The sequence below is a fragment of the Solanum lycopersicum genome, chromosome 2 (assembly GCF_036512215.1).
Source record: "Solanum lycopersicum chromosome 2, SLM_r2.1".
NCBI classification, from domain to species: Eukaryota; Viridiplantae; Streptophyta; class Magnoliopsida; order Solanales; family Solanaceae; genus Solanum; species Solanum lycopersicum.
This window is the reverse complement of record NC_090801.1, coordinates 60324292-60347844: the sequence shown is the minus strand read 5'-3', so window position 1 is coordinate 60347844 and position 23553 is coordinate 60324292. Positions and strand designations below refer to the sequence as shown.

Sequence of the window (23553 nt, the reverse complement as noted above, 5' to 3'; positions counted from 1 at the left end):
GAGAGTGGCAAGCGAGATTTTTGGGAGATAGACGACTGACAAACTTTGGCTAACGTTTGCTATGGAGCACAATTAAATCAAACCATAGTTACTCCATTTATTTTAGGTTATTAATTTGCTATTATATACAATTATCCCTAAATTATACTCGAACAAAACTAGAATAATGCATAACACGGGGATCAAAACTCATTATTTTCGCTTGATTATATATCAAACTTTCTACAGCCGTGCAATATGTCTACTTGTATTCACGAACCTCTCACGTTAGCAATTAATTATACAGAAACAAAGTCCAACAAGTTAGTGAGGAAGTGGACTCAAGACTCAAGAGAGTAGTTATGAGATTTGATTTAAGACATGAATTGACTCAGTGATTATGTGTCGTGAAGCTTGTGAAATTGAAGGTACAAATCTTTTGACTAATTCAATCGTTGCATTAACTAGGAGGTTAGGGTGAAAGCAAGAGTTTGTTTGAGTCACACCACTATTAGTATATTAATAATTTAAAAAAAGATCTGTATTAATCGGGGTAGATGTTTATCGGAATTACCTTGATTAAAAAAAGGAAAATTACGCAATAAAATAAATTTATACCATTTAATTACTCATTATAGCTATATTTTGCTATAATTACCACTCGCGACTAACATTATACATTAATTGCGTGGGTTGACTTCGAATTTGTGTAATTAGTCACGTTTGTATATGTATAATTCACCAGAATATACATATACATATGTATAGTATACAATTATTTAATCTATATACATATACAATTCACCTCTCCACTCTCTCGTTCGACTCTCTCCTCCCTCTCCCAATCTTGCTCGCCTCTCTCCTCCCTCTCCCAATCTTGCTCGCCTCTCCCCTCCCTCTCCCAATCTTGCTCGCCTCTCTCCTCCCTCTCCCAATCTCGCTTGCCCTATATACAAATGTGTTGTGCAGAATTTGATATAATACGAGAAAATATAAACGCGAAAAACAAGACAACAGATTTACGTGGTTCACCAATAAATTGGCTACGTCCACGGGAAGAGGGGGAGCAGTTTTATTATGGAGAGGCAAGAACAGAATTACGGAATAGGGTTTGCCATAGCGTCTATATATAGTGTTAAGCTACGCCCTAACAGGCTTGGGCCCAAAATACAGAATTGACAGATAATTAAGGGCCCAATTCAAGGCATTCAACAAATCTCCACCTTGACTTGAATTCTCCAAACAGATTCTTCAGACGCACTATGATAGTGCCAGGCCTCCCCCTCTTCCTTAGAATTGCCCCGCAGGGCAATTAACAGCTTCTGATGTTGAGCAAGTCCAAACAATGTTGAAACTTGCTCTGTGGAACCGGCTTTGTGAACATATCAGCAGGATTATCAGCAGTTCCTACTTTCTTCACCTTGATTCTCTTCTCACTTCTCAGAAAATGATACCTCACGTCAATATGCTTGGTTCTCTCATGATGGACCTGATCCTTGGCTAGACAAATTGCGCTCAAACTGTCACAATACACCGTAGCCTGATCATGATGTAGACCAAGATCACTAACCAGCCCTTTCAGTCAAATCCCTTCTTTTGCAGCCTCTGTCAAGGCCATGTACTCCGCTTTCGTAGTAGACAAAGTCACTGTAGGTTGCAAAGTTGCCTTCCAACTGACGACAGATCCTCCAAGGGTAAACACATAGTCAGTCATCGATCTTCTTGTGTCAACATCTCCAGCATAGTCAGAATCAGAATAGCCAGTAACCAAGCACTGAGTATCACCTCCATAAATGAGACCAACGTCAGATGTACCTCTAAGGTACTGGAAAATTCTCTTCACAGCCTGCCATAAACTGAAACTGTTCCTCCCTGTGAATTTGTCAATTTTCACGTTCAAAGCAGACATCTCGAAATTCTCCAAGAACACCGATTAACCGAGATGCTCTGATACCAATTTGTTGTGCGGAATTTGATATAATACGAGAAAATATAAATGCGAAAAACAAGATAACAGATTTACGTGGTTCACCAATAAATTGGCTACGTCCACGGGAAGAGGGGGAGCAGTTTTATTATGGAGAGGCAAGAACAGAATTACAGAATAGGGTTTGCCATAGGGTCTATATATAGTACTAAGCTACGTCCTAACAGGCTTGGGCCCAAAATACAGAATTGACAGATAATTAAGGGCCCAATTCAAGGCATTCAACAAAATGTATATGTATAATATACAATTCACCTCTCTCACACTCTCTACCCTCTCTTGCTCGCCTCTCCTACCTCTCCCGCTCTCGCTTGTCATAAATACAAATACATATGTATACTATTCCCTCTGTCCCATTTTATGTGGCATCATTTGACCCGTTACGGAGTTTAAGAAATAAATGAAGACTTTGAATTGTTTACTAAATTATCCTTCAAAAGTAGACTCACTTTTCTCACTCCTCATAAATGTAATAGAGTACTATTTAAAATTAAGTGGGACTAACAAGGGTAAAAAGAGGAATTTACCTTTAACTACTTACCATATAAGAAAATGTGACATTTTTTTTGGAACTAACAAAGAGGAAATGGTGTCACATAGCCGATATACATATACAATTCACCTTTCTCCCCCTCTTTCCCCCCCCCCCCCCCCTCTCTCTCCTCTCTCCTCTCTTTTCCAGTCTCGCTCGTCTCTCTCCTCCATATAACATGTAATTACGAATTGTAATTATCAAACTATAACTATGGAGAGTAATTAAACTATTTTAAGTGGCTACGAAAGTTTCCCAAAAAAAATTACAATACATATACAACATATTATTTGAATTTATTTTATATAACTATACATATATTTTAATCCCCTATTAACACAAGATATAATTCATCTAAACATTTCCAGTTCAAAATTCAGACTGTTTTTTGAAGCTCTAAATTTTATATTCATAGATATAGAAACATCAACATTTCAATTTTTCTACATTACGTGTGATACTCAGTCTCTTCACTAAGCAAGTATATTATAATTTATATATGTACAATTTAGGTAGGCTATCGTATTTGAAATGCTAACGTGTAACACAAATCTTGCTAGAAAAGGGAACAAATATATGCCTTGTAAATTGTAATGATGTTATTTGACTTATTCTTGCAACATATTTACGAAGTCGACCCCCAAAAAATGACACCATATTACGACTTGAAAAATCAAATGGTGGTTCATTAATTTTATTATAAGTTTTTTCGGACATCTTAAAATTTTATTAATCATAAATAACAGTGTATTTAGTTGGAGAATTTCCCATATGGTGATATAATCATATTTTAAATGGAAAATGTACGCTAGTTTAGTAATGACAAAGACAAATTTGAATCAACTATCAATGAAGGACAAAAATAGATAATTTTGAGTTAAATTTGAACCCTTTTCCTTTTATAAAATAATATCAATATTTAAATTCATACTAAAAATAAGACGTATTGATCCATATAACTTGCATTTTAAACCTAACAATTCTCTTTGAGATAGACGAAGTATTAATTAGCAACTAGAATCGGGTTTTTATTAAATTGTATAAACTATAGTCTATAATAATATATTTAGGAAGTTAACTTGTCATCACAAATGGATAAGTAGGAACAAATTTGAGGGATCAAAAATGGATTGAACAAAAATAAGTCAAAATCTAATATATTTTGGCTATGTGATATCATATCATAATATGGTGTCGTGAGATGGCATTAGCGTTTGAACATATGATTTCACGCTGATTCTATCTCATGATTCCATATCATAAGATGTAATTTCATACTCTCTAAAAAGCATAATATGAACTTACACGGTGATTTCATATCATAATTTGAGACATTTTAATACAAAAATTGATCCACAAGTTTATATTTTGTTAAAACAACCACACATTTATATTTACTAACCATTTATTTCATATGTAAATAAAGTTATAATTACATCATTATTTTTTAAAATTTATTATTCTCAGCGACATAAAATTTATTATTCTCACAAACATATAGTCACTTTAACTCATATCAATTTATTGTTAAAGTGATGAAATAATTATGGTTGATAAATATGAAAGTATAGTTGCGGATGATATTGACCAACAAATAGATCAAAGTGACAATTTTGGTTCGTCTTCTCAGTCGCATGATCGAGAAATACAAGTTCAACTTGAGGAAATTATTCGTATTATGTGGAAGGATTATATTAAAAACTAGTAAACTATAATTTATGTTCAATTTTTTTTATTAAATTAAAGCTAGATGAAACAATTACTTAAATGTAGAACAAATACCTTTGTAATAATTTATGATGCAATTTTATAATTTTTTAATTGACAAGATTGATTAAACAATTGGGCTATTTTAATAATACTTGTGAGATTTTTATATTTATGAGAAAATATATATGACAAAAATTTCATATCACATGTTCAAATAAAATTTAATTTAATTTTATAATTTTATATCATAATACCATATTATGATACCATATTATAATTTTATATCTTGATACCATATCGCATTGGCCAAAGAGAAATTTAAAGAATAACTTTCCTAAAAGCAAAGAGAAAATATAGGCCAAGGACAAATCAAGATTATATTATTTCATCTTATTTTTAATATTTTGGGCCGTTCACTTTTTGATCAATTGGAGTATTGGACCTCCTTCTCAGCTTTGTTGTTTTATTTTGCATGTTTTATCATCAATAAATTTGAATCCATCTGATATTTTTTTTAAAAAAAAAACATTTTATGTGGATAAAAAATGGATTGAATAGTTAATATGCATATTAAAATGGGTTAACCTATTATTGTTAAAGATTTTCCACGAAAATAAGTTATTTTGGGATGTTCATCAAAAAAAATTATAGGTCTTTCAAGAAAAAATAAAAATATAAAAATAAATAGGTAAAATATAAGACTCAATCTAATTTCGTTATATTTCTTTAAGAAAGTGTATTTTTCCTTCTAGAAAATATTTAAAACCCACGTGAAATTGAATTTGCACCTAAGAAGGTATTCCCTCCCGTTCATTTTATATCTGATGCTTAGTAGAAATAATTAGTCCAAAATAATTTGCATTTTAAATATGAAGATAATATTAATTATTCTTTCCCAGTTTTATCCTTACTCTAATTAAAAATTGATCCATTGGACTACACTAGACTCTAGAAAAAGACAAAAATAGCACAACATTTCCCATTAAATCATACTATTATTCTTTTTTCATAGTTTCCGCAAAAACTAATCGAGAGAATTCGCTTAATACATGACATAACTTAAAAAAAAGTTAATAATTTTTGAATTTTTTTAAGAATTGAACCTGTTATTAAGAATAATAATAGACATAATAATTTTATCATTTATCTTTATTAATTTATAAAAAAAGTTTCTAATAACAATTTACTCATTACAAAAATTATATATTTTAATACACCTACCATATAAATTAAGGACATATTTAGTTAAAAAATATTATTTGTTCTTGATTTATAAAAGTAACAAATCATATCATATATTACTATAAGTGGGAAGAGTTTAACCATAAAGTTGATTTACCGTTTTGACCCTACAAGAGTTTTAATAAGTATTAATTTATTATAAATTAAATTTGCTCATAGTTTGAGACCTAATTTAATTCTCCAAAAAACGCCTCATTGATCACTATAACAGTTACTGCTCAAGCGATAAAACTTTTCTGAGGCTCAAGTTCATCTGATCGTAAACTTTTCAAACACTCATCTATATAAATCTCTCCAACAACAGGTTATTGTCATTAGTCTGTTACTATTTTCTGTGCATCAATCAGGTAATTATTTTTCCTCTTTATTTATGAAGTCCTGCTCTGTTTACTATCATCTCATTGTCTTTATCAGGAGTCACTAAATACTCTAAACCTGGAGTCTATCGTCTCATTGTCTTTAACAGGAGTCACTAAATACTCTAAACCTGGAGTCTTTATTGTAGAAAAATCGTCTGAATGCACTTTGTATTGAATATATTTCATATATTAGTTTAAATGGGATATGTAATTGTTGAATATGTGTAAGACAATATTATTGTTTATAGCAAACATGGATTATAGAGAGATAAGTTTCAAGAGTACGATTAAATTGTGTAACTTTGCTTTATATATTCCATTTTCTATGATTGAAGGGCAATTTCACATCCTATTACTCTGCTTGAACCAGTAACGAGTGTCATTTGACCACCATCCGAAAATCATCTGACGTCTATTAGTGTAATGCTCACAAACAGCGTCCTCAAGTAATTTTTTTTTAAACTAGATGAAACATATTCCATCTCAATAGTTATGTTGTTGAATTTGTGATTATATTTTTCATTTTCTATGGTATTGACCATGTGACAGAAGAAATACTCAATGAGTATATTTTTAATCTAATTGGTCGATTGTTGGAGCATGGAATTGTGCACATTTAAAATTTCATTTTGAAGTATCTTCTGTTGCTCAGAAACGTCACTGACATTTCAATTTGTTGGTGAGAAAAGAGAATTGAAAATAGATGGTCTATTATCCATCAAAGATTGAATATAAATTTTATGTTGAAATAGTTAAGATTGGAAGTGGTCTAATAAAATACCTCACTGCAATTTTGATCTATGATTAGTTGGATAGTTACCCCAGATTCCACTTGTGGGACTATACTGAATATGTTATTGTTCATTAGTTAGAAATCTAGAAGATTTTTTTTTGTTTAATCATTTTTGGTTTAGTGGGCGATTGAAATTTGTTTTTATATGGGTTATGGATCAGTAACATAAGCAAAGAATGTGAAAAATCATTCTTTTTTTTTTGTCGGTTGTATAAATATTGCTCATTTTTTGTTTTTATTTATGCTTCTGTTTAGTTTTTTGGTCTATGAAATGGATATTTGAGAATTTGAGTTCTGCAGGCATCCTTTTAAAGTGATTAGACTTTGCTACTTCCTTTTTTTGGTATAACATTCGCTTAAGTAGACAAGTATTAAGTCAAAGATGCAGTGACTAACGCTTTCATTAGGATAAATTCATATCACACCTCTTGCGTTATGCACAGCCATTTTTGAAGAGAAATGTATAAAATGCCTTGTATGAAAACATAATAACTTTTTTTCCTGAATGGATAAGCTTCCAATGCTTCTGCAAAGTTGGATATAGCTACATGATATAAACAATTTATGATTCTGCAGGCTTTAGAAATTTCTAAGGAAAACTAAAATAAATTACAAAATTGATATCTAGGCCTTGCTTCGTAAATCAAGGACAAGTGGCTTTTTTCACATAAATTTTGTTGTTTATGAAATTCAAAAGATTCGGCTCTTGTTCATGCTTTTAACAAATCAAATCGAACCATATATAGATCGAATTTCTCTAAAACTATTACGAAATATCATTTTCCTTCGATGAAAAATTCTCCATATGTATGCATTTGTAAAAAAAATGAAGGGTATTATTCCTTAAAAAGAAGGCGAAAATTTTGGCCTTAAATATTTTGTAACTATAATGTCGAATTTAAATTATGTGTTCTAACATATTAAAAAAGACCTTTTAACGAGTTGAATACTTGGTATGTTATAAGAATTGTATAATTGAAGTCGTTATAGTTTAGTTTTCAATTCACTAGATAACAATTACTTTGTATGATGTGTTTGATCATAATGTCAGTTGAACTTGTATTTTACACATCATACACATGTATCTTAGAAGTATTTATACTAATTAGCATGATATACACGTGCAACGCACGTGTTCGAAACCTAGTATTATTATAAGAGGGAATCAAAAAAGTTAAAAGTTGAATTACGATTTTACCCTTATTATAAATTAAAATGATATAAAAATATTTAATTATTTAATTTAAATATTTAATTATATTATTTTAATAGAAATGTTGATGACTTTTGCACTTCTTTAGATTAATTCTTAATTAAAATATCTAATTTAATTTCTCTTCTTTAAATATTTACCCTTTAAATAGATACATGTATATGATTTATCTTCTAGATTAATTTATGTTCTTAATTAATATTTGTTTTTAATTTTTGTGACACTTGACCTTTCAACTTTGTAAGTTAATCTTCATATTCCAAAGCTATATTTTTTCCTATAAATACAATCTTTTAATATTATTTTTATAGAAAGATTTACATGTGATACAATTTTTTGTGTGTGGAAGACTAGAGAAATTTTAATCAAGTGAAGAAAATTTCAAGGCAAGAGGATTTGTGTCAAGATTACAAGGCATAATGTGATTATAGGAATGAATGTTAATTACTAAAATATCGAAGCTTGATGTATTTATTTATTTTTACTTATTTGTCGAGATCAGAACTATGGTAAGACCCCTCCAATTATGTAGTTGAATATCACTTCCATTAACTTGTCTTCCAAATATTTTAATTTTTTATGGTCAAAAGTTGAATGTTGATTACTAACTTTGTTTCTATTTGCATTATCAAGAAAAAACAGAAAAAAGATTGTCTTAGCATTTTTCTATTTTTCGTGGGTTGCGTTATGCTAAACTTGCTCCTATATATGATACTTTTATTTGTAATTTTGTTTTAAGAATATATTTGATTGAAGGGTGTATTTTTTGCTTTAGAAAATGAGACAAATACAATCATAAAAATAGTGTATAAGACATGCAGAACAATTAATGCTTACAAGATATTCTAATTTCAAATATTAATAATTATATTTTTGCATTTTAAATTTTAAATATTTGTAAAAATCATTCTTACATGTGCTTGTGGATAAAATCTATAGTTTTTCGATAATTTTCATTAAAATTATCATGAGATCCAAATTCCAAAGTCGTAAAAATGATACACCAAAATGCTTAAGAAGTTAAAAGATCTTTTTATCCTTTGACCAAATATTGCTCCTATTATTTTTTTAACAAAAAAATGTAAAATATATTTCAACAAACTTTTAATTGTAAGAATACTAATATTGTCATTTTGACTCTCCATTAAATTAAAATCTGATTTATTTAATTAATATTAATATTTTATTTGTATAATTACATAATTTAAATATCAATTATTGCACTTTAAATCTTAGTTATTTTCTTCTAATAAGTTTTTTATTTATAAATTTAAATTACTTAATTGCATTCTACTTAATGAAAAGGAGAATTTCATCTTTTATGAATTAATGTCAAACATTTTATCTTCTTGAAATGTATAAATATTAATTTAATTTCAACATTTTTATGAGACAAAAAAGACATTTTAAGAAAGTTAATCATAAGATAGTGTGCCTCCATTTTTGTTTTTGCTACTTTATTTTATCTTTTAAAACAAATATATAATTTATATATCAAAATTATAATAAAGGGAGGACTAAATGTAAAAAAAATTCTTCAAGTTAATTGTACATTACAAACATTTTTTTAAAAGTAAGCATCAAAGTACAATATTGGATTACCATTTTACCCTTATATTAAATAAAAATATTTAATTAAAAAAATATTAAATAATAATCATATCATATTGTACTTAAAATATATATTTTTACATGAAATAAATACATTAAAAAGATAATTATTTATTAATTATCTTCTAAAGAAACTGTTATCTCTTTACATTCCCCACTATGATCCTTGTCTTTTCATTTGATATATGTATTTCTTCTTGCTTTTTACATTCTATTTTATTATGAGTTTGATAGAGAGCATTGAAACATTTTTCTTTTGGATGTTGCATTGTGCATGTTATTTTAAGTTATTTTTTATTTTGTTTCTTACTTTTCTTACTTATAATATAGTTTATGATGTTTGACTGAAGTTTAAGATTTTAATCTTTGATGAAAAATAAAATTTGTAATTTTATGTCGATAGCTTATGAGATGATTTTTTTTTTTGTTATAGGAAAAATCATTGATGAGATGCTTCAGTGTCGATCGCATAGAATTGTACTTTGAGTTGTGCCAATACAAACGGGGTAAGTCAAATTTCGTTCTGACATGATTTTTTGTTAGCACAATTCTTTGTTTGTTTTTTTTTTTACTATTATTATTATTATTATTATATTTTGTCAATAGTAGTTCAAATTTATTGAATTTTCATATGCAGATTCATGTGAGTTATTTGTGTATAAAGCTAATTAAGTATTGAATTTTGATGACAACCATCATAACCCAATAAAGGTAAAAAAATGTATTTATGAGCTTTGGCATGTTAGTGATGTGATATTCATTGGCTATTCAGCTTCACTTTCTTTGTTTGAATTTAATTTTTGTAATGGAGTTTTCATCCAAAAGAAAGAAGGGGAGATAAAAATCCATATTAAGAAAAAAAAGGAATGAATACAATATCATATTTTGGTTATTTTACTCATGAAATTATATTAATTTTCTTTACTTTAATTTTAGTTATTTGATCCATAGTTTATCCCTTCCTTTCTCATTCAGAATTTATATTACTTATCACTCAAATGTCATGATATTATTTTCATCATTTTTTTTATTTTTCAAGTACAATTTTAACGATACAATTCCAAAAAATATAAAAGAAATGTTGAATTCCTTTTCTAACAAAAATATATTATAATTGCGATGAGTCATATCAAATGAAGTTTGTTTAGAAATGTTATATTGATTGTGGTGGTAGGACAAGGGTTTAATTGATTATATGAGTGTAATAAGTTTGTAATGTATGAATTTAATTAACTTAATTGTTTTTTAATCAAAATATAATATATATATATATATATGTATGTATGTATGTATGTATGTATAAACTATTAAAATTTGACAAGTTCATATCAAATTTTAACTCATAAACTCAAATTAAAATCAATTTAGTACTAATTTTAAGAATCTTCAAGATTACACTTTAGATATTGGATGTCATTGATTTTTGAATAGATTTATTATATATTGAAGCAATTTTTAAAAATACTTATGCTCACTAAAAAAGGTACACGCGCAACGTGCGTGTCCAAATACTAGTAAAAAAAAAGTAAGAAGTAAAAATTGAACGAGTAATAAAAAAGGAACATAGGAAGTAATAGCCTAGTGCCACGTGGTGCGTAGGTGGCGTGATGATGGCCCACCAGCAGTCAAAATAAAGAGGACGACTCTCTCTAGATCTGGTGTTGTATTTCCGCAAGATTTATTGAAGTTGGAATATTATCATGCTGATTAACTCTTCAAATCGAAACCTTTCAGGCTTCGTGTAGTCTGTATAAATGTACGATGAACTAAATTGAGTCTGGATCATAATTCAAATTGACGCCTTGAGAAAATAAGGTAATATGACAATGACGCATATGCATCGATTTCTATACATTCTTAACCTAGGTTAAATTTACACATCTTGTGCTACCTGAATGATTGATTGATTGATTAGCAAATATAAAAACTAATCCTCTTAAATTTCATTGTGTTTTTATGCTTCAATTGAGTGGATTTTAGCCCCAATTCTCTGTAGGTGTGATATCACCGTTCTAATTTAATGATGTTTAGTTTTAGTCAATATCAATCATATTTATAACAAAAAAAAAAAAATCAAAGATCTTGTTTGATACCGATTCATTAAGTAATTCTGAAAAACAAAGGCATATAGTTGATAGAGACATTGGAAAATTTGGTGTCTTCACTTCATTCTATAATTGCACAAAATTCAACAAGATAACATAAACTTTAAATTAGTAAAGGTCATTTCTAGTACTGAGAGCTTTTTCTGTAGATTTGTATCTTGATATTAGTTGATCATGATCTTCCGGTGATTTCAGTAATAGTTAGGCCATTTATACTTTCGCGGCTCCTGCTACTGGGACTCGTCCCCTTATAGAAGTAAGGTTCCAGGGGCACACAATTAACCTTCAACATTTCATTCTCCTCCAGTAAGGAAACCACCTGAACCATTGAAGGTCTGTCTTGGGATCGCCGTTGACAACACAACATCCCAACAAGGATGCATCCTACAACTTCATTCAAATCATCTGGTTTATCTATCAGCGGATCCAGTAATTCTATGGCATTCCCTTCATTCCATAATTTCCAAGCCTGATCAATATGATGTAAATTGTTTTAGCACAATGTGAAACTTATGTGTACAGGGAGTCACCATAATCAGGGGATGATGATATACTTACATAGCCTACTAAACCAATATCATAGGTTGGGTGCCGATAAAGCGAATTCCTTTGGCCACTCACAATCTCCAATGCCAAAATTCCAAAACTGAACACATCTGATTTTGTTGAATAATGTCCAGCTTGAATGTATTCAGGAGACATATAGCCACTACAGCAACAACATAAGACAGCTATAAAATATGCACAGCGTTAATGATAATGAGTGCTATTCTACTTACTATGTTCCAGCTACACGGTGAGTCTTGATTTCAACATCGTCTTCAAATTCCCTTGCCAACCCAAAGTCGGATATCTTGGGTGTCATCTCGCTGTCTAACAAGACATTGCTAGCTTTTAGGTCCCGGTGGATTACTGTCAACCTCGAGTCATGATGCATGTAAACTAGTCCTCGTGCGATTCCTTTGATAATGTTTAACCGCGTTGGCCATGTTATTGTAGCCCTTCTTGCAGCATCTGCACATGTAGAGAAAACAGTTACCCTATTTTACTCTAATAGGCCTAAAATTTCTGTCTTTTATGGCTAAGATATTATTTTTCAAAAACAAATATATCAGACAATAATGTTATTTAAGATTACCTACCAAAAATGACCTTGTCTAGGCTTTTATTTGCCATGAACTCGTAGACGAGGAGTTTTTCTATTCCATGAATGCAGTATCCCAGCAACTTCGTCAGATTACGATGCTGTAGGTTTGCAATTAATTTGACTTCATTTTCGAACTCCTCAACTCCTTGACGCAAAGCCACATCTTGCTTCTTCACAGCTATTTCAATTCCATTCTCCAGTACACCCTACAGATTTACGTATCATTTGGGTATTAATTGTGTTGTCTAAGTTACTGTAGATATATGCATGTTCATGCTTGTCGATAAGAAAAACTAACCTTATATACATCGCCAAAGCCACCATGCCCTATCTTATTAGACGGTGAAAAATTGTTAGTGGCTGCAGCTAGATCGCTGGAATCATATTCAATGACATCTGTTCCCTGCAGCAAAGCTCCTATAGAATTTTCTGGCTGATTGATTTCTGGTTCATCTGGTCAGATGAAGATATTATTTTTCAAAAACAAATATATCAGACAATAATGGAAGCGAACTGCGAGCTAGGTTACAGGGTCATGTGTGCTCTTAAGTAAATTTTATTGACAGAAGAAGATGCTTTTGAAGAATGTCTCTCTTTATTCTTGTTGTCTCAAGAGTTAAAGGAGGTTTTGCTCATGAATGGTGTTTGAGTGAAACTAAGGCTGGGCTGAAAAAAAGAAGTATGAAAATAATATATAAGCAGCGAGAGGTGATTTATTTTACCTGGCACCTTTGTATGCGTTGATCGACATGCATACCCAATAAATAAAAACGAGACAACTACTGTCAGAACTAATACAAAAATCAGTGATATCGATCCCTCACTCAATTTTCTTTTCCCATGGGAAACAGGTGCATCTGTTCATAAGAAAGTAAAAAGGTGTTACTTGTTTTCTTACTCATAATATTCTGTTGATTCAAAGTTAAAGCTTTGGAAACATTCAGTAAAATGATATATCACAAGTAAGCAATCATTTTACCTGGTTTTCCATTTGCCATCCTTACAAAAATGTCGTTCCCTGCTCTCTGTGAACGTCTCATATCCAGTAAATCTGTCAACCAGACGACACATTTGGTTCCATTGATACTAGTATAGGCCGTGCACGATCTTTCGTGTAAGCACTTGTGTTCACAGTCCTGGGGGTACAACATTCCCCAGTAAGTAGCTTTATCAGGCAACTTCAGTTCAGTGTTCTTGACAAATACGTCTTTATCAGTATAGTTAAGTGAGGTGTTTCTTCTACATCCTTGCGTAAAATTCATCTTGTTCCATTCTGCTGGTGAGGCTGCTGTGAAACCATCAGGACATCCGCAGGGGAGATCTCCATCGGTACAAACTCCATAAGGGCCACATGTGTTATACTGGTCACATACGGCCATATTGAGTGTCTTCACTTCGTCCCCGAAACTGGTAGAATTATTGTTCCATTTCCAGAATTGTAGTTTCCCATCTGGATTCAGTGAAAGTATCAAACTGGAGTCGTTTTTGGCTTCGAATGTGAAGTAAACCGCATCTGTATCGGAATGAAATATTGGTCTGTATGCCTGGTTATCCATGAGGGCATAACCTCCACTGAATTTTTCTCCATCCCAAGGACCCCATCTTGATTGTATTTGCTGGTTTTTCTCAAGAAGTAGTTGGGGTAACTGACCTGAGTCACCCAAGTCTAACCTTAATAAATAATCACCTGGAGCTGGATCAGCTTCTGTCCTCCAGGACCTCATGGATCGGTTGATGCCACTTTTCTTGTCCCAGCCAAGCTTCATTCCTGGTAACAATGTGCGTGTCGGGTGGTCAAAGCTTTGCCACAGATACTCCCCAGCCATCAGATTTCTCGAATCTCCAAACACAAGATTACCTGAATCAAGGAGCTTCAGAACAGGTAACGGAACTGTAGTGTTTGTCTTATAAATCCATACCTTTGTTCCCATCATATCTTGGACATTAAATCCTTCATTGGTTATTTCTAGCTCTGTAAAACATCCAAGTGGATTCAATTCATTACCTACCCATACTATAGCCCTGGGATTTACACTCCTGTACCACAATCCCAGGTACAGCTTGCATACAATCGGAGTCAATGAATAATGACCGAAAAATCCAATTATGAAATCATGGTTGGATGAAACTAAAGTGTTATAGCTGGTGAAGATTTGATATGCAAACAAAGAGTCCGTAGCACCAGCGTAACATCCATAAAGGGCTATGGAGATGAAAAGATGACAGATAGTAAACAAAGAAAACACGGAAGCCATTAGAGAGCTAGAGGAACTGAGTGGTGGTGGAAAAGCTGAAAACATATGATTGCTCTGTTGTTTCACAGCCCCTTTTATGGAGAAGTAGTGAGAGTGAAGTGCAATTAAGCAGTGTGCGTGTTTCATATATGCTAAATTTAAGAGATAAAGACAAAAACTTCACAAAATGACACATTACTGATCAACTGATGTTTGACAAAAGAGTATCTAAGGATTGTATTAGCATTAAATGAAAATATGTTTACAATTTAATTTGGGCAAATGAACTCTCAATTTGACATATAACATTTAAAGAGAACGTCGAAATAATCTTCCTAGTTTTAGCTCTATTATAAATAAAATTTTCCTCTAAATAAAACAGTTCAAGGCTCCTTAACTCTTAATTAGACTTTGGTGTAAGAATTAGTTAGAGGGATAATGCTGTCATTAATGCATTAAACATTGAAACGACCGTCAATTACTCAGCTATATTTCACGGAATATGCTTCTAACGTCTTTGGTTCGAGAACACTCTGTTATCCTTCATTTTTCAAAATTTTGTTACCTCTACATTTAATGCTAAAATTTTCCACTAAAAGAAAGAGTTCAATATCATCTTGTTAATTAACTCGAGACAAATCTGTAAATAGGTCCCTCTTTAACATAGTTTTCATCTTTCAAAACAAGTAAAGAAATTATAAGTTGCAATAATTGCGAAATTCCATCTATTTTTGTTATTTCTAACTCGACAAATTTCCAAGTTTTAGTCCTTTTAAAATTTATTCCTGAATCCTCTTTAAAGTCACCAAGTGTAGTACAAAATCTAATCAACAACTAATTTAAACACATGAACTACTGCACGTCCAACATGGACAATAACACCCATCTTGTTACCACGTATATCCAGGGCCGTCTTAACAAATTTAGGAGTCTAAAGTCAAAATTTATAAAGAGTTTCTATTATTTTTAGTTGATAAATATAAATTAAATAAGTATAACATACTTAGTGTGATCTTACAAATGAGATCCGAAGAGACACAATGTATGTGACTTTGTGAAGTAAGACATAAAAAAATGTACTTTTTTAATGAAAATTATGCAATATAAAGTTAAATAATAAATCATGACTCAATTTTAAAAATACGACGATACTAAAATAGTATTGCGATGAATTTAATAAGTTAACAAGTAATATTAAAATAGTGTTGATTATTTTAATGCTTTAAATTTGAATAAGACGCCAAAAACAAATTTTATCTTTCTATAAATACACAACAATATATTTTATATAATGTAGAATGTTTGAACATTTGAGAGACTTCATAATATATTTAATAATGAAAGAAAAAATAGTGAAAGGTATAAGAACACCATATTGTTGGTTCCTGATAATCGTCAGAATATAAATGATCTGAACAATAAAAACATGCGAAACTAGAAAGAATACTACAATTAACTAACCACATAAGAATCTAAAAAAAATACTACAATCAACTAAACAATATTCTATTTCTCAATTATATTTTCTATACAAAAATTTTTTCTTCAAATTTATCAATACATGTAGCTATGCCAGCAGGCCAAACAAATATAGAAATGAGATCATGTTAAGAATAAAATGGAAACCTGATTATTGTAATTGTCGATAATTATTAAGTTTAACCTAATAAGAAACTTTAAAAGTACGTTGTTTGTTACATATAACAAATAGCAAGTATATATCAAGAGACTACTAAACATTTTCAGACTGTTATATTTGAAGAGATCATATATAATATAGAGAACCGGTGCTTCATCAGATCAACTAAGGAATAGGACAGCCAAGTATTGACATGTTCGTTATTCTTTACTCGATTCATCAGATCAAATGATTTTCCAAGGCACACTGCATACTGATGATGTAAATAATCTTCATTGTGTCATGTATATAATTTGGCAGCGAAACCTAAGCTACGACAGTATCTGGCTGAAACCACTGTGCATAATGTCATGCATGTGGATATCAGTTATGTATCATACGTGGATATCATGTATATATAACAGTTATACATATGATATACAAAAAGTATATATACAAGATATTCAAATGACATAACTGCATTTAGAAACGTTGATATGGGCTAGACCTGTTGGATCGGCTTGGCATAACTCGAGATTTAATAGGGCTGGACTAAGATTTTTGGAGCCCATTTAAAGAAAGAATTTTTTAGTTCCGCCTGAATAAACATGTTGATTTGTGGGGCTTGAGAAATATTGGTAAGGCCGTATTAAAAAATATGATATAATATTAAAATTTAAAATTAAAGAGAGTCTAGACTCAAAATAATTAGGTTAATATTTCTAGATATTTATACTTTTATTTGAAAAAAAAACTTAATAAATATTATAAAGATAATTTTATTTGTGGATTTTATTAACAAGTAGTAACATTAACATTAATATTGTTTTATCGACATATATGATAATATTTTTAAATTATAATTTATAATTTATTTTATTAATTATAAAAATAATATAATTTAAAAAAAAAAGGGACTGGCTCGGGAAGCCAGTAGTCCACGTACTTCTGGTTAGGTCGAGCATTTTCTGGCCCACACAAAAATGAGCTAGTCAGGCTAGACTTGTAAAATGTCAAAATCTGTATGGATTGGCTCAGATGGGATAAGTTAGCCCATATTGACAGCTCCATATACGCAAGTGTATACATAAGATACTACAAATAATTTATAGAAAAATTTACTTAAGATATACAAATAATTTATTCATAACCGTAATCTTTTGGATCCACCTTTAGATGTAACAGGTCTTCATCATTTATTTTGCAAATTAAGATGCGATGAAGTTGATATATATAGTGATACGTTTGATAAATTTGATAAGGGGAAAAAAGGAATTATCTTTATAAAACTTCAAACATCTTGATGCAGTCCAGTTGACATAGGATCCAGTCTTCTTAAGATATCTGTATGATAAGGTGGAATACTTTGTTCATTTCTGAAAAATTTGTTGGGATCCACCTTACTTTTCACACTAGCCAACATCTCCAAAATTCCTGTTGTAATACTTTTCACCCCATATTTTGGCCTTGGAATAGTCGTAGTAATCTTGATTTGTTCCTATATCAAGGTTCCTGTAATTCAGGTAAGCGCTTCTTAAAGTGTTTGCAACATATGGCTCCATTTTCTTGTAAAGTTTCCTCAACCGTTCTATCTTCTGGCTTGATAAACTCTCGCTGTTATCGCCCCAGTTCACCAAATACTGAAAATTCCCCTTTCTATGAGGGAATGGAATTTCAGATTCTGATATTTCATCTAAATTCCCCACCTAATGGCTCCATTATAATCTGAGGTCTTTCTTCTTCCAAAAACAGTCTTTTCACCATTTCCCAACCAACTTTCCGGAATTGGAGCTTTCACAAAATCAGATGTGGCTTTAAAGTAATTCTTCTGTGTTGGAATACTCTTTTCTAGTAGAACTTCAAGTGACTCATTTGTTCTCCTACCATAGAAATACAAGACTTGATGCAATCCAGGAAGATTCGCGACATTCTTTCTTAATGCAAGGCCTGTCACTAAAATCCACAACAGGCTCTTGGAAACAATCTTTTTTGTCCAAATCAAATTCAGGGAATTTTTCTTTGAGTAATGGAATTAACTCATCAACAGGTCCGAGATATAGTGATTGAAAAAACATTAAGACATACTTGTCATTCCCTGTTCCATCATTTTGGATAACTGTTCTGATGAACAAACCATCAGGTAGTTGATGTGATGTGTTTTGTCATTTTTGGAGTAGATTTTGGTTATTGTCTAGCTTCTTATAAACAGTGAAAACAGTAACCTTGTCGGGAACACGAACAAGTTTGAGTTTCCATGCTAAAATAACACCAAAACTTGCTCCTCCACCTCCACCTCCTCTTATTTCCCAAAACAAATCTTCTTTCATTTTCTTCCTATCAAGAGTTTTTCCATTTACATCCATTACGCGAGCATCTACAACGTTATCAGCTGCTAAGCCAAATTTCCTCATCAATGCGCCGAGCCCACCACCACTGATCATTCCACCAGTGCCAACAGTAAAGCAGACGCCGCCTGGAAATGCATGAACTTTACTTTTCTTGGCAACTGCATAGTAAAGCTGGCCGAGAGTCGCCCCTGCTTGAACCCAAACTGTTCCTTCTTTTAAATCAATCTCGATTTTGTCAAGATTGCTTAAATCAAGCATAACAAACGGGGTTTCAGAGCGAAAAGATATGCCTTCATAGTCATGACCACCACTTTTTATTTTCATTTGCAATCCTAACTTTTTTGCATAAAGAATAACCGGCTTGATATCTGATTCTTTTGTAGGGGAGACTATGAAAACAGGATGTGAAGAGTTCAACCATCTCGGATTTTTCTGAGCATATTGTAGGATCGATGAATAAGTTGGAGAATTTAGGGTGTAAATGTTTTGTGTAACGTTGGTTTCAGAGTATTTAGAAAGACACTGGACAAAATCTTCTTCTTTGGAGGTAATAACATTTGGCCAAAAATAGTGAAGAGAATAAAAGAGAGAGAATTTGAAGGCTAGCCATTTCTATTAGAAAAAAAAAATAGAATAGAAAAAGAAAAAGCATAATATAACGGAATTTCTATAATGAGAATGACAACGAATGAGCCATCATGCTGGGAGGGGAAAGAAGATGAATTTGATCATGTTTAAGTAATAAATTTTTGTTTAGTATAATTTATTTATTCAAAAAGTTTAGAGAAAAAATAATAATTTAATCAACACCTTGACTTTGAGCCTAGGCACATGAAACATGAAAGTCCAGATATAAATCCGGATTTTATACATACAGATGCCTCTATTTTAAAATTAATACATTGAAGCATCGAATTTCTCCCACTTGTACTTTATAATTATTTAAGCAGAGCGGTTCCACGTGTTAAAAACAATTACTTAGTGTTATATATACTTATATTAGGCAGTGTTGCATACAAAATACGCTTGAAATTTCCCCTTCTTCTTCTATGATTTTATGTCAATGCAATATACACTCAAATATAATAAATTACCATTAAAACTAAAATGATAAAAATAAATTTAAAAAAAAATTAGGTTGAGATGCGAATATATCATTTTCTTTGAGGAGATTCAAGTTCACTGTGACATAATCTAAATCAATCCAACAGTGTTACTTGGATGCAACACCAAACGTAACGTTATACAATTCAAACAATTCTCAGATTAGTTGAAATTAAAAATTCAAAACTCCACATAAAAACATTTTCCTTCAAACATATAAATACTCTCTCATTTGTATAGTGAATATAGTTACGAGAACTAATGGTCATATATATATATATATATATATATATATATAAGTTATAAAAAACTAATAGTCATTTTCTAAGGCAATTTATGCCCACTAACATATTTATTTAATATTTTATTTTAATAATCTAATACGTATACACCAACAATTTCTATATTTTCTTGCAATTCCAAGATAGCAGTTTTAGGCACTTTAATTAACTTACTTATAAAGAAAATATTTTGTAGATGGTTATCCAAGTTTATGCTTATTTCATAAAAGTTACTTTTTTTTACAAACAAAAGTAATTTTACTTCTTACTTCTCTCCAGCTATCACAAAATGAACTCTTACCGGATTTTATGAAACTTCCAGCGGAAATGTGACGTGGCAGCCTTAATATAAATGGCTTTGTTTAATTAAATAAGATTAACATACTAAACCAACATTTTACTCCTGATAATATATATCCAACCCGGAACCCTTATTTATTGGTTATAATTTAAACCCAACAGTTGGTTATAAATTATAGTGACACTGCCATATTTAGTGTCTCTTAATCAACTTCATTAGATATCATTCTAGTGTTATTTCAGAAAACGGAATATATAGAAAAACTTCAATGTCTTGTATTATATGAAGCCTCTAGATAGTGAGTTTAATAGGGAGTCAAAATTGCAAATTAGGATGAACAGGCTAACTACGGATAATGATGTTAATAACGGACATATGTTACCAATAAATATTCACATTCATGATCTGAATGTAAATAAGTCAGAATGAGTATCCCTAGATAAATTATTGAAAACCCCAAATTCAACAAGATACATAAATGCTAAGTTAGAAAAGGTCATTGGTACTTTATAAAGTGATCCTTTCCTTAACAACGCTATTGCCCCAAAACTGGGAAGCTCAGCTTAGGCTCTCTTGGGCTGTTTAGAAGCAGGAATTTCATGTTCATACTTTCAAGCTATAGAAATTGGAAAAAGAAAAAGACTTCACATTATCACAGTTAGTTCACTGTTTGTTTGGCTTTTGAGATTAGGACACGATCTTCCGGTAAATTCAGTAATAGTTACATCATTCATGCTGTTTCCACTCCTGCACCATCCCAAATTTTCGACCAGAGCACTGTTGTCTGCGAGAAAAATTTCCCATTCTTCTCGAGTCCTTAGAGTAGTAAAGTTCCTGAGGCACAAAATTTAACCTTGACATTTCATTCTCCTCCAGTAAGGAAACCACCTGAATCATTGAAGGTCTATCTTGGGGACCGCGTTGACAACACAAGAGCCCAACAAGGATGCATCCTAAAACTTCATTCTCATCACCTGGTTTTTCAATCATTGGATCCAATAGTTCTATGGCATTCCCGTTACTCCAAATTCTCCAAGCCTGACCAACAATAGATCATCAATCATGTAAATTGTTTTAGCACAATGTGAAACTTCTATGTAACCAATTTAAGTGAAGTAATGACGATAATCAGAGGATCGACGATGTACTTACATAGTCTACCAGACCAATATCGTAGACTGGGTGCCGATAATCATAATTCTTTTGGCCACTCACAATCTCCAATGTCAGGATTCCAAAACTAAACACGTCTGATTTTGTTGAATAACGTCCATGTTTCATGTACTCAGGTGGCATATAACCACTATAGCCATGATATAAAACCATCAGTTCTAAGAACTCTAAAATATTCATATAAATATTTAGTCTTAACGATAATATACTTACCGTGTTCCAATTAAATGCTGAGTCTTTTCTTCAACACCATCTTCGACTACCCTTGACAACCCTAAGTCAGATATTTTGGGTGTCATCTCTCTGTCTAGCAAGACATTGCTAGCCTTTAAGTCCCGATGGATAATTGTCAACCTTGAGTCATGATGCATGTAAACTAATCCTTTTGCGATTCCCTTGATAATGTTGAAGCGCATTGGCCATGTTATTGCACCCCTTCTTGCAGGATCTGGACATGTACAAAAAACAGTTGAAATTTCTGTCTTTGTGGCTTTTTCAATATTAAAACAACACAGACAATTTATTTAAGATATCATACCAAATATGACCTTGTCTAGACTATTATTCGCCATGAATTCATACACTAGGAATTTTTCTGCTCCATTAATGCAGTATCCCAACAACTTGGTTAGGTTACGATGTTGTAGCTTTGCTATTAACTTGACTTCATTCTTGAACTCACTAAATCCTTGACGTGAAGTCATGTCCTGCTTCTTCACTGCAATTTCAACTCCATTCGCTAGTACACCCTACAAATAGTGTGTGTCATTTGGATATTAATATATTGTCTGAGTTACTGTAAATATGCATTTTCATACTTACCTTATAAACATTGCCAAAGCCACCATGCCCTATCTTATTAGCCAGCGAGAAATTGTTAGTGGCTGCAGCTAGATCATTGGAATCATATGCAATGACATTAGTGCCCTGCAATAAAGTTTCTTGAGAATTTGCCGGCTGATTGATTTCTGATTCATCTGCGCAGATGAAGATATTCTTTTGAGAATACAAATCATTCAGACAAAACCTTAATATGAGTATTAGGCTAGCTATCTTACTTAGATCATGTGTTTGCTAAATAATTTATAGTGTTCTAGTAAAACTAAGCTTAGTGTGTAATTAATAACTATAAAAATATAATAGCAGTGCAAGGTGATTTCTTTTACCAAGCACATTTCTCTTCGTTCGACATAGAACCCCAACAGCTATAAGCAAGATAGTAAGCAGTGCCAACTCTGAAATTAAAGAAGCAAAAACAGTCCATTCCTCTTTCCATCTCCAGCCTGCAACAGGTGCATCTGTATATAAGAAAGTTAAAAGTATTAGTTATTCCTTACTCATAAAATTAGGCTTCAGCTTTGACAGATAAACTTTATAGGAATTTCTAGAGGTATTTACATATCCAGTTAAAGATTTTGCATGAGAATAACCAGATGCATGCAGGTTAGTTTCATCTTACGCTAGATTGTGTAGGAGTTATGTAACAATATTCAGGCTAATGCTTCAAACATGTATCTAATGTTTCGATATCAATCTGCGAAGAATCACTTAATCAAGCACTGATATGGAAATTTTATTAATTAATGTTTATGTGTAAATAATCAAACTTACACAAAAAATTAACTACTACATCCTTCAAATGTCATTCATACACACATATAAAAATGTCACAAGCAATCAATCACTTTTACCTGGTTTTCCATTTGCCATCCATATAAAAATGTTGTTCCCAGCAATTTGTGAATATCTCATATCAACTAAATCTTCCAACCAAACAACACATTTGCTTCCACTGACGTTAGTATAAGCCATACAT

The 23553-nt window shown here is 31.4% G+C and overlaps 1 protein-coding gene across 1 annotated transcript; it reads right to left on the bottom strand.

The window, feature by feature from the left end:
- Nucleotides 1–11569: 11569 nt before the first annotated feature.
- LOC112940881 (uncharacterized) lies at nucleotides 11570–23549 on the bottom strand. Its single transcript, XM_026029113.2, has 17 exons — nucleotides 23429–23549; nucleotides 22904–23035; nucleotides 22560–22714; nucleotides 22276–22486; nucleotides 21951–22185; nucleotides 21717–21867; nucleotides 21318–21602; nucleotides 18738–19310; nucleotides 18616–18625; nucleotides 18237–18477; nucleotides 17948–18186; nucleotides 13658–15064; nucleotides 12977–13131; nucleotides 12674–12884; nucleotides 12311–12545; nucleotides 12090–12240; nucleotides 11570–12000 (listed from the first exon to the last, which is right to left on the bottom strand). Exons 1-17 carry the CDS (start codon nucleotides 23547–23549, stop codon nucleotides 11704–11706), a joined length of 4809 nt encoding a protein of 1602 aa, XP_025884898.2. The 3' UTR covers nucleotides 11570–11703.
- Nucleotides 23550–23553: the final 4 nt, after the last annotated feature.